This window comes from Pseudonaja textilis, chromosome 4 (assembly GCF_049901715.1).
Source record: "Pseudonaja textilis isolate UNSWEBS1 chromosome 4, rPseTex1.2, whole genome shotgun sequence".
Taxonomy (NCBI): domain Eukaryota; kingdom Metazoa; phylum Chordata; class Lepidosauria; order Squamata; family Elapidae; genus Pseudonaja; species Pseudonaja textilis.
This window is the reverse complement of record NC_141993.1, coordinates 68,392,185-68,409,972: the sequence shown is the minus strand read 5'-3', so window position 1 is coordinate 68,409,972 and position 17,788 is coordinate 68,392,185. Positions and strand designations below refer to the sequence as shown.

At 36.1% G+C, this 17,788-nt stretch overlaps 1 protein-coding gene and 1 long non-coding RNA gene across 3 annotated transcripts in view; one reads left to right on the top strand and one right to left on the bottom strand.

The window, feature by feature from the left end:
- Positions 1-1,801: 1,801 nt before the first annotated feature.
- AADAC (arylacetamide deacetylase) lies at positions 1,802-11,520 on the bottom strand. The gene is made up of 5 exons (XM_026701625.2): positions 10,939-11,520; positions 6,994-7,216; positions 5,783-5,852; positions 4,616-4,787; positions 1,802-2,666 (listed from the first exon to the last, which is right to left on the bottom strand). Exons 1-5 carry the CDS (start codon positions 11,074-11,076, stop codon positions 2,058-2,060), a joined length of 1,212 nt encoding a protein of 403 aa, XP_026557410.2. The 5' UTR covers positions 11,077-11,520; the 3' UTR covers positions 1,802-2,057.
- The window catches only part of LOC148125878 (uncharacterized), a 22,516-nt gene continuing 14,329 nt past the window's right edge, over positions 9,602-17,788 (top strand). Inside the window, exon 1 of one of the 2 annotated variants that reach the window (XR_015743599.1) lies at positions 9,602-9,945. This is a non-coding gene — a long non-coding RNA (uncharacterized LOC148125878). The remainder of the gene's footprint in view (positions 9,946-17,788) is intronic. The other variant, XR_015743600.1, reaches the window with a different exon arrangement.

The window sequence follows — 17,788 nt, the reverse complement described above, 5'->3', positions numbered from 1 at the left end:
AGCCTCAGGAGCCTCAGGAGGTTGAAAATGGGCCCATTTCAGCACTTCTGGTATTTCTGGAAGACCCGTTTTTTTGGCCTTCTGAGACTGCAGAGGCTTCCCTCAAGCCTCTGGGAGGGTGAAAACAGCCTCAAATGGGCCAAAGTCAGTTGGGAGGTGCACACATAAGTTTGGCAGGGGATCATGTGCCCACACAAATGGCTCTGTGTGCCACCTATGGCATGTATGCCATAGGTTCACCATCATGCCTATAGATGGCTTTTTTCCCTATTATTATAGTTGTTTTTCACTCACTCAGTAATAAGCAGAACCACCGTATTATGAAATTTCATTCCTAACCTTCAATGGCATTTCAGAACAATATGGAGCTTGATAGTATCAAAAGCTACTAAGAAGCCCCAATACATTGGGAGACCTGTTCCATGTCCAGGTCTCATAAAAGTCATCTAATAGGACAACCAATGTAATTTCCATTTCATGCTGTGGAAGAGCATACGTAAGAAAACTGAAAGCATTTGTGACACCTTTCCTTCCCATTTGAGTTTTTTTGCCTATTGTCAGCACAACAGAGTTGCTGATTAAACAACAACCTTGAAAGGTGTAGGAGGAGAAAAGATGAGATGCTGTGCAACTTTTTGAATTTCTAAAGACATCATTGAACAGAGAAGTGCAGCAGCAAAAAGACATGAACTTTTCCTTCAGAGGGAGTGGAGCAAACAAACAAAACTATAGAGATCCAGCAAGAAAAAGCACAATTTGGCAAGGTGCCAGCAGTAACAACATACTTGTTAGCTGTAACAACAGAGAAGAAAAAAAAAACCACAGAGAAATTAAGACAGAGAACAGGTTCTGTAAGAGGAAAACATTGCTATGCATTAGTAGCAGTGAATAGTACAGAAGTAATAGTAATAAAGTGCAGAGACAATTGTAATAGTAATAGTATAGAGGTAATAGAAGTAGAAACTGTATAGATATAATTGTAATAATATAGAATAATACATGGTAATAATATAGAAACAATAGCAGTAGATAAGAATATGGAACAGAGGTAATAGGAAGCAATTACACATATATTTGTAAGTCTTACGCATCCAAAGACCAGAGCTTTTGTGTCTCTCTTGAATCTGGGTCAATCTAATTGGATATGCTTTAAAAAAAATGCATCACATTCCCAAGTCAAAAACAGATTGTCTCCCCTAAAAAGAGAAAATAGGAGATTATTAAATAAACTGGATCTATATCCTCAGGAATATATCTACCTAACTGTTCCAACAGCTCACCATGGGGAGTAGTATAGAATACATACATTTGTGGCATAATATATTTCATAGAACATTTTTGTCATTTTTTCAGAATCAACAAGCCAACTTGAATCCCAGATAAATTTATGGACACTATCACACCCATTTCCTTTGACACCATCCAACAAAATCCAATCAAAAAGAGGTTTTATTCATAAAATGCTATTCAAGAGCTTACAATTGTGGTACAGCCAAATCAGTGGTGGGATTCAATTTTTTTTATTAACAGTTCTGTGGTATGGCTTGGTGGGCATGACAGGGGAAGGATGCTGTAAAATCTCTAGTCAGAGGTGGTATTTGCCGGTTCTTTGAACTACTCAAAATTTCTGCTACTGGTTCTCCAAAATTGGTCAGAACCTGCTGAATACCACCTCTGAGCCAGATGTTCACACTGGTTATCTTAAAAAGCCCAGTGGAACACATTTTGCTGATGCCAAAAGACTATAGAAATAAATAATGACTTTTAAAGCAATCCTGAATAACATCAAGACACAAGCCTATAATTTCACACATGTCAAAAGCTTTATTTTTCATTTTAAATTATGAATCATTTAATGGTTATACAAGTTCCCCACATATTCTACCAAGCTTCATATACTTATTCAAACAGCAGGAATCAAGAGATTCTATATTAAGTATAATAACTGCAGAATTACAGTGTCAAATTTATAGACCAAAAGGATAATGACCCTGAAAAAAATATTATAAATTGAATGAATCCAAGGCAACATCTTCTGGTTGTATATATGTGTGTTTTCAGAGATTCTTATTTAGCCACTCAATGTAGTTGTTAGCTATTCTGTGTCCTGTATTTAAGGCAAAAGGACCTGAAAGAAATGTCATGCTACCATGAAAAGCATCGTCAAAATGTTCATGTGCTACTTGAACTCCTGCTTCCCTAAGACGGGAAGCATAAATGATTCCATCATCCCTCAAGATATCATATTGACAAGTGAGGATATATGTAAGTGGTAAGCCCCGAAGCTTGATGTCCTCAACTAAAAGTGGTGCTATCCTTGGATCCACAAAATCTTGATATTTGGGTCCAATTTTGGAATTTCTATGTGATGGGTCAGTATAAACATGACCTTTTTTAAATCTTTCAGGTAGCCAGTTACTCCAGTTTACAAATGTAAACAAATGGTTGTACTCTACAGGAACATGTTGGTTGGTCTCTAAAGCTTTGAGAAAAGGGTCATCTGTTACAATATATTCACTGAAGAATCTGATCATTAAGGCTTTTGGCAGAATTGGCATGTTTTTATTATCTTGATAGGATGGCAATTCCACATCAATAATTTGAAGACCAGGGTATAATAAAGCTTGAACCTTGAATTTAGCTTTGACGTCAGGGTCATCTAGAAGCTAGAAAAGAAAAGTATTTATTAGAAATATTTTTCCTATGAAAGATGGACTATTTAATATGTTCCATATTTCATAACGTAAGCAAAGCAGTCATTAAAATGTCAAAGCTTATACATTTTCTATCTCTTTTATTCAAAACCATTACTGATATGTTTTTCACAGTATTTGTAATCTGCCACTTTTCTACAGCAATGACTTTGCAATAAAATTGCAAATAAAATACTGGAAGATATTTTATTACACTTGCAATTCAAACATATCTTGAGAACTTCAGTATGTTCCAATCTTATTCATCAATGAATATAATTTAAATATTCTTTATTATTACTCTGTGGAGTTTAGAAGTTTTAGGAGTTATCTGATTCTTTTTCAGTTCTTTTTCATAGTCAAAATAGGCTGGGTAATTTAGCCATCAATTAAAACTCTCATCCTTGTAAAGTACAAGTCATGTCCGACTCAGTATACAAATATTGTCTCAAAAAGTGTCTTCTTATTCCCCCCAAATTATTTCCTCTTGATAAATGTTTGTTGGTTTGTCTTATGTCACTCATTGCTTATATGAACATGTTAAATTTACTTTGATGGTGTTGTTGAGCTTGCTTTATTCTTACAATGGGACTGAAGTTACATCTTTCCTTTATATTTAGGCCTCTATGGCTTCTTAATATGGAAATGCTCCATGGTAAAGTATACAGGCAGTCCTCAAGTTACAACAGTTTGTTTAGTGACTGCTAAAAGTTACAATGGCACTGAAAAAAGTGACTTATAACTGTTTTTTACACATATGACTGTTGTGTCAGGATAATGTGATCACTTTTTGCAACCTTCTGACAAGCAAAGTCAATGGGGAAGCCAGATTCACTTAATAACTGTGTTACTAATTTAACAACTGAAGCGATTCACTTGACAACTGTGGCAAGAAAAGTTATAAAATGGGGCAAAATTCATTTAACAATTGTCTTGCTTAGCAATAGAAATTTTGGGCTCAACTGTGATCGTAAGTTGAGGACTGCCCGTACTTCTCTTGAGATTTAAGACTGGAGACAAACCCAGATTTCAATCTCCTGGACACAACCTCCCTCAATCACTTCATAATTAAGGTACATAAAAGAACAACACAGCAGATAGCAATTTCTCCTTTTTCTCTCTAAGAAAATTCAAAAATATGCAGATGAAATTTTTGCTCAGCATTAATTTATAAAATATATGTCAGATCCTACTTCTTTATAAGTACAAAGTCACTTCCATTTCAATTCTTATTGAAATTTCATCTTTTTAATGCTTGAATAAATGTAATAAATCAAACACGTAATGAGCAACTATATCAAATAAAATGTAAGAATCGGAATTGTTTGTTTGTCATGTCGTTCACAGCTCACATGTTAAATTTACTTTGATGGTGTTGTTGAGCTTGCTTTATTCTTGAAATGGGGCTGAAGTTACATTTTTCACAATGAAATAACCATTGACAAGGTGCTATCTAGTGGATTTCCTCCTGAATCAGTTTTCTTCTTGGGCTTCGTTGAAGCCATGGTAGATGGCCTGCATGCCATTTCTTGCTCTGGGGCAATCAACAAACTAAAAATCTAGGACTTTCTTTTAAAATGATAGATAACCAGTTTTACCCTTCTAATGTGAAAAGTCCCAGCAGTTGCCCTGATTGTTAATTGCTGCAGTTAGTTCTTATTTATATCCCAAGGTATTAGGTTACATGATAATTTCAGACAGTTGGGGTTGAATTAACATGCATAATTCTATGATCCTCCATTCTGGACTCCTTAGAAGATCCTGAATCTTTTGGGGTAACTGAAAATTGTGGCTTCCTAATCTTAGGTATCCAGTGTGAAAAGCCCCAAGGTACCTAGCATCTGGTTAGCTTCAGATAACAGAGGTTAATGACATGTGTAATTCCATTTTGGATTTATTACTTTCAAATGGGTAATTCTTACCTGCTGGGTTACAGCTGCAGCTAAGTTACCTCCTGCACTGTCTCCTGCAATGCCTATACGGCTTGGGTCTACAGTATATTTCTCCAGAATGCTGCTTTGTAGAAAGTATTTTGCTACCGAGTACACATCTTCAAATGCAACTGGGAACCGATATTTTGGAGCTAGTCTATAACTTTTTGGAATTGATTAAAAAAGACAATGACAAAAAATAGATAAATTTCCTGTGTTGGTAAAACAAAATTAATTTATCACTAGATTTATACTATTGATACTAGATTTTAAAAGGTGATTTCCTTCAATATAGAATTTGCTTCATTTTTTTTGAACTCCTGACTTAATGATCAATAAAAAATGATTAATAAAATTTCTAAATGATCAATAAAATTTCTTTCCCTTTTACTGACTAACTCTAATCTGGTCTGTTTTATCAATAGCTTCATAGGAAGTTATGCTTAATGGAAGCTATAAATTATATGGAATAATCTGAGACAGAATAATCTTTAGCTTTGAAAAATACCATTAGCTTTTTTTTAAAGGAGCTGCTAAGCAAGATTGATGTAATAATCTGTGGGAAATACCCTTAAGAAAGAGAAAGAAGAACCACAGCCCATAGATAAGAGATAAGAGACATCTCAGCCCACAGAAGGAATGGGATGTGGAAAGCATCTCAGAAAGGACCATCCTGGTTCCTTTGAAAGTAAAGGCAACAATGGGCAAAATGCAAGATTATGCTACTATAACCTTGCAATAATGGTAGTGTTACTACTCATAGTGTTGGTTTCTTGTTGAATTACCACAAAAGGCTAACAATTGGGATAGTTATATTTTTATATGGTGAAATGGTGATTTAGTCTGTTGAAATTATTTGTGCATTTCAGTTTATGTATTTAAGTATTTTGTACCATCTTCCAATCATATTCTGTTTGTTTACTCTTTGTAAAAAGATAAAAGACAGTAAATGTAAAACTACATTAATTATCCATTATAAATATGAAACAATACTTAGAGCAAAGCATATCCAAGGAGGTATAATTTAGAAATCAATAACAATATAAATGGGGCTTCATGCTAGTTTGTGCTATTACTAATCATTATTTTTTTTGTTTGTAGAAAAAGACTAGGAAAATATTAATGAACAAAAATGTATACTTCAAACACTATTCTTACTCAACTGACACCACTACAGCACTTAGTCTTTCTGACGTCCATCTTGATAAAAGGTCATAGGATTTCATGGCTGTGAAAAATAAGTGGCAAAGCATGTTTTATTACTCTTGCAATACCAATACACAGTACATGCTTCAAAACCAATATGGAACAAGGGCTTTAGACTAGCAGAAAAGTGAGCCTAGCATGTCACCATAGAAAACTAAGAAACATCAAGCTCCTTTTATGAATTGCAAAAATATTCCTGCCTCATGTTCATGGGAGATCTGAAGTCCTAAGCCTACACAGTTCTAAGGAGCTGTTTTGAATTTCTTTTGGAAGGGACTTTCTGAAAGTTTTCCATGAACCTCTAATCCAATGTTTCCCAATCTTGGCAACTTCAAGATTTGTGGGTGCCAATTCCCCAAATTCTACTGGCTGAGCAATTCTGGGAGTGGAAATTAATTTTGGGAGCACCATAAAATTGCGTGGCAGAGATAAATGGCTCTAATCTTTTACTATTCAGATATTCCTTGGAATGACACTCCTCCTGCTGAGGCTGCCAAGAAAAACTACCAGAGTAAAGAAGCAAGTAGTCAACAGGATGTGAAGATCTTTTTAAAGGGGTTTTTAACATTCCCATCTTTACATTGGAGTAGGAATACTTTTTCATTGATTAAGCACAGTTTTAATGTGCCTGGGGATATCTTCCTTTATCTTTGTGAAGCTCAGCGTTCTATCTGATTTAAAAGGAGTAGGATTTTTTTGTTTTTTTCTAATGGAAAACTAACATGCTACAACAAGGTAACAGCCTCCTTTATGTTTGAGAATGCTGCTTGGTGTTACGTCCCATAAATATCTCTAGGAAATTAAAATAATGGGATGTCAGCAAGTTAGTACTTTGTTTCCCACTTCTCTCAAATTACATTGTAAATTAAAATTGGCAAGCAGATAAACTGGCAAGAGGTAGAGAGGTTGGGAGGACCAACCTCTTCAATTTACCTTTTGACAATTGTAAATCTTGTACCTTCTATGTGATTCATTTTGTAAGAATCATCAGGACGTTTTTTTAAAAATTAATTAATTAACCACTGACTCAAGAAGGTTGGATATTTCTATTATACCTCAATGAACACTGATGTCCCTGGGACATCAGAATAAATAGATACATTTTTTTATTTTAGACATTAATCAAATATTCCACATTAGTAGAATAAAATACTTATGCTTACTTGCTGATCCTATACACCATCCACCTCCATGGATAAAAATCACTGCTCTTTTCAAGACATTTGACTTCTTTATAGGAATGTAAAGACGTACTGGAACATGGCTAAAGTCTGTGTCTGTTACAATAACTTTTTCATCAGATGTAGGTGCCGTATATTCAGCAATTGTGTGCAGATTTATAACATCCATATAGTGTGCAAGATTCAACTTCTCAACAATTGTGGCCTGCAAAGCAAAAGAAATGTTAACATCCTTGTGCTAAGCAAGGGCTTCTAATACTATAAACTCAATTTCTTTTTCCATAAACCAGTGTTTGGCCACCATCTGGCCAGCAATTGCTAGGAGCCAAACAGGCGATCCATCAGAAGGGGCTCAGGGAACAACAAGAAAGCACCTGATTGGAATCAACAAGGACCAGAAGACAGTTCATGAGATAATCTAGCACCCATTCAGTAAATATACTGAAAAACACTGATATACACCACAGTGGTGGGATTCAAATAATTTAACAACTAGTTCTCTGCCCTAACGATTTCTTCCAACAACCAGTTCACCAAACTTCTCAGGAAGTTTGTTAAATCTGGGAGGATGGGTCCAAGAATGGAGACAAGACTCAGATAGCAACAATAGCTCTTTATTAGTGACTTCAGATCTGAGCGAAATATCCCAGCCGCAGCAGCCCCTTATATAGGGCTGGCTGCGGCTAGGCAGCCAATGACGGCGATTTGAGTTTGCCGTGCTTGGCTGGGCCAATCGCGGCAGCCCGTTTACTAGCCAATCAGATCAGTCTGCGGTGACCAATCACGATCCGCTATTCGCGGGCCAATCAGAGTTGCAGGCTTTTGAGCCTGCTAGTCCGGAACAAAGTTAACAACTGGTTCTCTCGTACTGGTGCAGAATTTGCTGAATCTCATCACTGATGCACCAGACACCAGATGTGATGGAGGAAAATATCCACAAAAGCTTTGGAGAAAAGTATCATGCAAGAAAAAGAATTATTTTTGCTTCAAAGAAAGACCAGTATCTGTTGCCCTGGAAAGGACACCATGAGATACTCCAAGGAGATTTTGAAAGGAATTCATGGCAATGGAGCCCATCATTTCAGGCACCTGCAGATACTAGAAGAGGGAGAGAAAACAGGGAAGTAATAAAATAATAAAGCCTACACTCACAAACAAAAAAATCTCCACACCACAAGCCAGGCAAACACCTGGGCACAAACAGAACCCCCCCCCCCCCATACCTCCAGCTCAAACACACCCAGATGAAACCTAGCTTCCTAATAATGCTTTTAAAGTTGTAGCAACGTTTCAGCAGAATCTCATCTGCCATTATCAGGCTTCTGTATTGTGTTCGTCTGTGAGTCAGGCTTTTGCAGTGGTTTCAGTTTTAAATTTGGGGCTAGCCTACTGCTGTGCCAGAATGGTTGTTTCTTCAATCCTGATTGGTTGGGAATCTTCGTCTGTGTTTATTGGTCTTGGAGTTTGCTGTGTTTTGCTTGATTGGTGTTTCTAATACCTTCTGTCTGTTTTGTGGCTCTTTTTGTCTCTTGATTGGCTGGCAACATTGTGTTCCTTTATTGGAGGCCTTTTGTGCAGCTTGGCTCTGAGTAAATGGATGGCTATCATTTGTTAGGAAGCTAGGTTTCATCTGGTGCCTGGTTGGGGTGTATTTGAGCTGGAAGTATCAGGGGGGATCTCTTTGTGTCCAGGTGTTTGCCTGGCTAGTGATGTGGAGATTTTTTTGTTTGTGAGTGCAGGCTTCCAAATGATTGACAGTCTGGTGGAATCATCTCTTCTATTCATGCTTTCAGGTCTTTTTTCAATCTCTATGGCTTCTCTGATGGTTCTGTAGCTGGGGTTTTCTATAGTGGCTAGGGTTTTGGTGCCATTGAAGTTGATGCTATGACCTGTGGCTTTCATGTGTTGGACTAGTGAGGAAGTGAGGAAAAATGCAGTCAAAAAGCTGGAACACACACACACACACACACACTGCCCATGGATGCCCATCAAGCCTTTGTGTAAATTTCTTGACACAAACTGCTTTACTTAACTCTATTCCCACTTAGTCTTACTTTGAATTGTATTTTTCTTCCCTGGTCTGCCAAATGACTCTATTCTAGTTTTTATCCTGGCTTCCTTTTATGCCTTATTATCATGATCTCCTGAAACATGACAGGTATTTCAGGTGACCTGAGAGGTAGTTTGGCCTAGTAAAATGGCTTCAGCTTGTACTTAAAAAACACTGACCTGGGCTGAAAAAAGAACAAATGTAGGAAAAGGTTTTGCAGTTACATAAAGCAGAAATGAAATCCAAGAAAAATTGAGAAATGTGGAAGAAGCCCTGCAGGACTAATGATTACTATATTTGCTACTATTAGATAAGGCAAATAGTATTCTAGGTACGACCAAGGGGAGGGTATTGTTGCTATGGAACATAGTTATTTGACTACACTTGTAACATTATTCTGCAAACTGCACTTGCCAAACAGGTAGAATTGTGTGTTCTCCCTCAAGCAGTCAGAATAAACTCCACTTCCTGAAAAGGGTAAGGTATTTGTTTTCTTTCCCTTTGCAGGCACCTACCAGCAGCTGAAAACTGATATGTTGTAGATGCAATCCCAGCAAAGGTTTTTGCACACCTCAACAGAAACTCAGAAGGCTGCTCATGGAGCAGCATGCAAAAAGACTAATCCATTTCAGTACACTGGGTGGACATGAACAGCTGAAATGCAGAAACAATGTATATTAAGCAATGACTGTTAAGATTTCCCTACAGATAAGAGTGTAATTAAGAAAATATTAGAATGTGCAGAAATGGATAGACCAATGCTTACTATGAAGGACAAAGAAGAAACTGAATATTTGTTGATATGGCATCTATTTTATCAATGGTTAGATAAAAGAAAGAGAAGTTAGAAATGTGGGGACATAAAAAGGATAAATGTTAAAAAGGTAAGTTAAAGTAGGTAAGTTAAATATTATTGTTATTATAGTATTAATATTATTGTGATGAACACTATTGTAAACACTTTGATTATGGTTGCCTAAAAACAATTGTACCCAGACTGTTTAATGGAAATTGAATTTTTATATGTTATAAAAAAAAATTAAAAATGAGGGAGGAGACATTTCCCCATTTGAGATGACTTGTGGAGGCCAATGAAATGAAAGTAAGGGCTTCCCATTCTGTATGCAGGCACAAAATAAAATAGACAAAATACATTTCATGCTTTACCAATTAAGCATTGCAATCTGGAAATAATGAGATGGTAAAAAAAAGGGCAAGAATTTACTCAGTTCAGCAAACAGTTCCATAAGATAAGAAGTGAAAGAAGTAGTTTTCTTTCTTTTTTCCCCTAGCATTTTCCCCCAAGTGCACTGTCTGATTTATTCCTGATCATCCAAGAATTGCTCCATTTAGTTACAGCAGGAATTGATCACACAGCTGACTTTCATGTCTAAGACTGGTCTGCAATTCAATCTCCAGGTTTTTAGCCTAGTGTCTTAACCATTAGACCAAACTGGCTTTCTTGAGTGTCTGAAATATACTATATATCCAATATAAAAAAGGCATCCTGCTCAGAGTCTAATGTTCTAGAAGAAAACGTTTTGTAAAAGGATAAGTTTCTAAAATATAGAAAAGAAGTTGCTCCTGTTTTTATTATACTTTTAATATATGAGATAATTATATCCAGAAAAGGAGTAGAAAAAATGCATACATTCCATGTCTATTTTCCCCTTCTCTCCCCCCGCCCCAATAATATTCAGTATCTGCTTTCAATATGATATGTCTTCATTTTACATGTACTTCATTCTATACTTCTTTTACATGTTCTTCATTATTGCTTGTTGTTTTCTCCGGCATTATCTTATTTCCCTAGAAGCACAACTTTTATCTTCAAGCATTCTCAGGCATAAGCACAGGAAATAAATGTCTCAACTTACCACATGTCTTAGGCTTCTAATGGCGGCATCCAAAAGCAACACCTTCCAGGGTTCCTCCACATTCTCTGGTAAAGGTGTGTAAATGTAGTAGGCTATCAAAGTTGAAGCTACTAGAAGGTAGAAGAATTTTCCTCCCATATTTTCCTCCGTCTACTTTATTCAACCCTTGCTCTCACTGACTAATCTCAGAAGGATTGCAATACTGACAAATCAGCTGATCAAGCATTTCACTTGATCTTAATAGTAGTTAGTGCCAGAGGCACTTCAATAAATATTTACCAATCTTCAGTTGATAAAAACATTTTGCTTTGGTGATTCCAGGATGAGACAGTTCTTGATTATTAAAAATCTTCATTTTTTAGGGTAACTGTTTCTATATTAAATTTAAGGATTCCAACACACTTTCTTCACTTTACTCTGGAAATTGCCTTTGAATTGCATAACTGAAATTATAAGTTGCAAAGTTGCTGGAGAGAAAATAGAATTGCTGGATTTGCAGAGAAGAAATCAATAGAAAAATCATATGATTCAGATTAATAAAATAAAGATGCCATCACACTTAGCAGCTTTCTTGGTTACAATTATTAGTTACTGCCTTCTACTGGCTGTTCTCTTGCCTTTAATAAATAATGTGTAACATTTAATGAAAACATATCATTAAAATAAATTAGTTATTCAAATATATTTAATAATATGTTTTCGGATATCCTTTGCATTCTGCTAGCTAAGAAGAACTAGTTAAGAGCAAATTTACTTTGGTTGAATGATGATGATGATTCAAAGTTATGTGAAATCACCACTAATAGTTCTTTAGCTGGAGTTGATCTTTATTCATATTGAATTCTTCCCAAGAACCTAGGATGTCAATATATCTTGGCATAGTATATACATCAATTTAAGTAAAGTGCTCTTTGTGATTGACATAAATTTTGTCAACTGTATAGATTTTCTAAGTTCCACCCATGGCTTTCTGGTATGGCACTTAAAAAAATCCACATATTGATAAACTTTGATTTGATTGAATCTTGATTAACATTATTATTAGTTTGCCCAATTCCCTGTTACTCTGAGTGGTTTACAAATTTTTAAAAAATGTTCAAAGATGCCAAGAATAACAAAATCCAATGAAAACAAAGAAAATTCTAAAGGGGATTTAGTCAGCTTTCCCAAAGAGCCAAATCCTCAAAGACCTTTGAAACCCCAGTAGAATGGGAGGTGTTCAAACCTCAGGATGAATGTGAACTCTAATCATTGCAACAGAGAAGGCAGAATTCTGGATTCTGGAAATATGGCATTGTTTTGTCAAAGGAACCTGGAGTGTAGCAAACCTGCCAGACAGGATTGGGCAGTTTCTGTGGGAGGCAAGTGGTACTTCTATGACATGTAGGGCTTTGAGTCACACTAGGAAGCAAGCTGATAATTAGTGCAGCTCACAAAGCAGGGGCATTATATGGGCATACTGAGGCATGTCTATGCTACTGCATTCTGGACCAGTTGAATCTTGCAAGTAGTCTTCAAGGGCAGCCACATTGCAGCAGTCAAACCAGAAAGGATATGAGTGATTGTATGAGGTATCGCCTAATCTAGGAAAGAATGAAACTAGCACACCAAATGAAGTCTACAAAGGCTTTTCTGGCCAAGTCTAGGACAACTCATCATGGCCAACTCATCATAGGGCAACTCTTCATGGGACAATTCAATGCTATATTAATACTTTCATTCAGTTCATATCTTTGTCAACATTATTGTAACTTGTATTTCTAGATTGACTTTCTGTATTTTATCATTATTGGCCACTATTCTGTTGAAATTAATTTAACCACTGCTGGCATCTGCTTCTTAAGCAGAAGCTTTGATTCCAGGGAGATCCTGAAATTGCACAACACCTTGGATGGGTTATCTGATTTCTCTTTTCCCTCAACTATTAAAAACACAACTGCAATCAAACACACACACATGCACACATACACAAAAGTAAAAATTGTGTAATTTTTCCTCATGTATTTCAAATAATTTAACAAAGAAGAATTTAAACATAGGCCAGAATGTTTTGTTCTTCTCTGAAAGAAAGCTTTTTAATTTATTATTACCTTTATTGTCAGAGTACAACATGTGTACAATGAGATTGGCTGAGCGTCCTTTCATGCACCCCTCCCCAAAACAACTCACAGTGAAGACAGAAGTCCCTAACCCAGTCCCAATCTTATTACACTATGAGTTTTAATAAAACCATAATGAGAAAACATAAAGTACAGACAAATTAAAGCAGATATTTGTGGAGAGGTCTTTGCTGACAGCAATTTTGATGCTTTGCAAATAGTTATAAAGTAGCTTCCCATCTTGATAGTGACATTATTTGGTTGTTTATTCATGACAGCTATATTAGCAGAAAACATTTAGCTATAGTGAACTTTACTCAGTTAACCCAATTTTCAGTTTAGCTAAGACATCCTGTATTATTTATAAAAGGACAAATTCCGTTGGAAAGGACTATTTGCTTGTGACTGATAACTAAAACAGAAAAAAATTATTGACAACTTGCCCAATCCAGCGCCTTTTTTGAAGAGGAAGATTGTATGATATGCTGACAGTTATTGATTATATGCAATGAATGCAATTTCCTGCATTTGCACAACACTTCAAAACTTAACCACTTAGATTTAAGCTTGGATTTTCACAATGTCATTCCTAATGAGTCATTCTGCAAATTCCTTAATTAAATAAGGTGTCAGTATACAATATTGATATGCCCATTTCCTAAAGAAAATTTTGAGCCATTGACATCTCTGTATTTCATTTTTAATTGTGGCTTTGTAGAATAAAATTAAAAGATTGCCTTAAATTGGCAAATGGGAGGAATTTCTTCCAAGGAAACTCCACAGACATTCATAAGAGATCTTATAATCAATATGGTAAGAATACCTGCTCATAATGATCCCATGAATTGTGGGAGTAATGGTTAAATGAAAGGGGTTTTTTTAAGGCAAGGGTAGATTAATTGGTGAGAAATGAAATAATGTTAGCAAGATCATTTCTTCTTGGCAATGAATCATAAATGAAAATATTAAAATTAAATATGCAGATAACATTAACATTCCCCAAACTCACACAGGATCAAAAGGATTTGGTGCTCTTCCAGTGAGTTTTTGGATGAAAGCCACTGATTTCAAAAAGAGTACATTTGCTGTACAGCCGGCCAGATAATAAATAAAACATTAATCTTACTGATATTTGCCTTGTGTTGATGCTGTTGCCCTGGTTGCTATTTCTATGCAAAAAAGGGTTTTTTTTTAATACTCTACTTTTTTAAAAAATAGATACACCCAGGCTGTTGAAATGCACTAAGACACAAACACATATCTGTAGGTGTTGGAAGAATTTATAATGGGAAATGCTTCCTTCATGCTGAAAAAATTCTAAAAACTTATTGTCCCCAATTTAATAAAAATTCTCTCTCAACCACCAAGAGGCAGCATAATATCAGAAATAACCAGTTGCCTTTAACTGAAGTAAAGGCATTTTTAAAGTGTATTAATATTTCATTAAAAAATCTGTCAACAACCTTGATAGTTTTAGATAGCTGGCTAAATCCCTGAGCATATATTTTGAAGCTACCTTTGAACAGCAATGGCTGTGGAGAAGAAAAGAATGAAGTATGAACATCTGCCCCCAAGTTGTAATAGGAAATCTTTAAGGCAGCAGGAAGCAATCAAACACAGAGAGAGACTTAGAGGGAAAGAAGAAGAGTTTTTGATTTTATTTTATTGCCCAGTTTTCTTCCAAAGCAAGGTTTTCCCTTACTTTGGAAGCAAAGAAATCTTGCTTTGGTAGCAAAGCAAGATGACTTCACTCTCAATTTTACTCAGTGTTAATTTTAGATAGCATAGCTATTGTTCCTTTATTGTGCTTCTTTTCTTTTCAGTCTAGTGTCCATCCATTTTATTATATGTTAGTTCTTAATGAAGTCTAAAATTATAGATAATCATCATTTAATGACCACTTCTTCAACAACAGTTTGAAGTGCTACTTATGACTGGTCCTAAAGTTCTGACTGTTCCAGCAGTCCTGTGGTGACAGTCGCCATTTGCAACTTTCCTGCTATCTTCCTACAAGCAAAGCCAATAACTCACTTGCACTCTGCCATGCTAAGCAGCAGCTGTCCCCAGCTATGAAGGACTCCCATAGCTGTTCCCCCTATGTCTTGGCACTTGAACTCTGATAACACATTAAAATGCCTAGATCTCTAGATTGACTGGCAGGCATTCCTGTGTTTCTCACCAAAAAAAGGCAAAGGTTTTTAACCTTCTTTTGATCTTGCTCTCAAGAATATGAAAGCTCACTGATTCAGGAGTAGAGTGTTTATTTGATTTATCTCACCTTTAATATTTTATAAGTAATTTCAGCTTTCATGCCTAAAGTGAGATTAGAACTCACAGTTTCTAGTCCAGCACCTTAACCACTACATTAAACATCCAGAAAAGTCTACAATATTCCATTCCCTTTCATGTCCAAGACAGCACAAACCACCTCCAGTTCAGAGGATTTCCTTCTGGTAGGTGTGAGGAATAGCAGAGTCTTTCTAAGGAACAGGATAATCCAGAGAAGGTTGTGATAGGATGTCTAACAGATTCTGTGAACATGGACACCGAAGCACAACCATTTCAGAAGGAAGCAGGGCTGTTACAGAAAAGTTCCCCTGACACCAGGGAAGAGGGGAAAAGCTGAAAAAGAAACTTGGAATAATCCCACACATTAGTTACAATAGGATTGATTGAGCTGGATTAACTCTGGCAAGCTTTCAAAATTCCATTACCTTATACTACCAGCAATAAAGACAAGATTGTGTTATTATAACCCTATACGAAGAGTAGTTTTAGCATTCATCACTTTGGCTTCCAGATTGGTTCTGTCTTAAAATATTGACATCAATCGTGCAAGTCTGCAAGTACCTCCCCCCTCATTGTCTTTCTTTATATGAAACTTGGGAGGGTCAAGTCTGCAAATTACCTTTTTGCTTCAAACTTAGATTTCTTGGTCTTGGTTTTGGCTGTTCCTCCTGCTCCCCAATATTATTCACACTACCCATTACAGTAGCTGGCATTGAAATAGTTCATTCTGGATCTCATTTAATTATTTAATTCAGATATCTGATGACCCACAAACCCATCTCCATACAGATAGTTTTCAACTTACAATCATAATTAAGACAAGTATTATGGTTGCAATTCATGCTAGTCATTAAGAGGGTCGTCACATGACTGACCTGATTTTATGATATTTTTTGATGTGGTCATTAAGCAAATCACCATGGTTTTTAAGTGAATGCTATGGTTATTAAGCAAAGCCTTTGCCAGGAATGGGTAGTTTTTGTTTTTGAAATAAACACCAATTGTCAGCAAAAATAAAAAATTGTAAATCATGATCATGCAGCCTGGGATGCTATAAATGATGATAAATGCAGAGTGTTTGCCAAGCCAAACTCTTTGTGAACATTGGTCTGCAGCACATACACAAATTCCATGTTGTAGAACAGACAATAGATGATGATGAGCATTTGAATTTTCTACAGAATATATGCATATGGAAAAACTGATTTTCCAGGGATAAAGCTAATACAATCTATCATATTTGATAGTTATCTCATTTGTAAATTAATAAAGCGTGCCAGGATTGGCAATACAATGACAGGGAAGAAGTATGTGGAGTGTTGGAGCCAAGGGGCTGAATTTCACTGAGCAGGATAGAGTACAATTAAATATTTGTGCTTATATTCATTCATCATAAAAGCATAGAGTTGTAGAAGAATACTTAGCTTATAGAACTGAGTCTACCGCTGAGTGCAGGAGTTCAAATTAAGGCATTCTCAAGAGAGAGCATTATGACTTCTTCCTGAACACACCCAATGAAAGACAACCCACACTTTGCATTGCAGTTCGTTCCATTGCTGAACCGCTTTTATATTAAGAAATTTTTTTCTCTAACATTTAATCAGAATTTGAGTTTCTCCAAATTATACAATGGCCTGTGCTCTGAGATGATAGACAAGTTATCTTGACCTTCTATAATACTTTAGATACCTGAAAAAATGTCCCTTTCTTTCTTTTCCCTGCTAGTAACTCACACCCCCTTTTCCTTCTCTTAATTTCCTATTTTATTTTCTGTTCTTTGTATTTTATATAACAAAACAAATACAAATTTGATAGATATCTGAATGTTCTATATCCCTACACAGTTATTTTTCAATGAATAGAGTGGGAAAAGAGGAAATGAAAAGGTGATAATTCACATAAAATATTGTTGGGTATATGGATACACCAACCAGGTTTGGGTTGAATAAATATGTAAACCTAGGATTAAGTGTCTATGTAGCTTTAAGCAAGAAACTGCAATGTCATTGTGGGTGCGGTTGCAGGCAGTAATATAGGTAGGAAGGGAAACGTAATAGCCCTGGCTTCTGGATGCAACTGTCTGAGTCCCTGGCTTCTGGATGCACCTGGTTCTGTTCCTGGTCTGCTGCCTGCTGTGTTGGAACGTCTGTCTGCTTACTTTTGGAGGCTACTGTGCCAGATACCATTTCAACTGAACACAAGGACTGTTTGCTTGGTGAGCTGAGGATTCAGCGTTGTCTTTGAGAGAAAGGTATCGGGAGGAGAAGATTTACAAGCAGATAAGGACATTGTATTTACTGTTAATGGACTTGATAACTGGATGGATATACTGGATAATGATATATGGACTGAATGACACTTCTTAATCTCTGTGTGAATTAAATAACTATTTTAAAACCACAAACAGTGTTTTTGTCTCCAGTGTGTGTATACTCTTGGGCCCACTCTCTCTCTCATTTGCC

Excerpts from the sequence above, each read along its gene's own strand:
- AADAC (XM_026701625.2), bottom strand. The coding sequence starts at position 11,076 with ATGGGAGGAAAATTCTTCTACCTTCTAGTAGCTTCAACTTTGATAGCC. Across the intron at positions 5,853-6,993 it reads ATGGTGTATAGGATCAGCAA|CCATGAAATCCTATGACCTT; the intron begins GTAAGCATAAGT and ends TATTTTTCACAG. Across the intron at positions 2,667-4,615 it reads CTGCAGCTGTAACCCAGCAG|CTTCTAGATGACCCTGACGT; the intron begins GTAAGAATTACC and ends TTTCTTTTCTAG.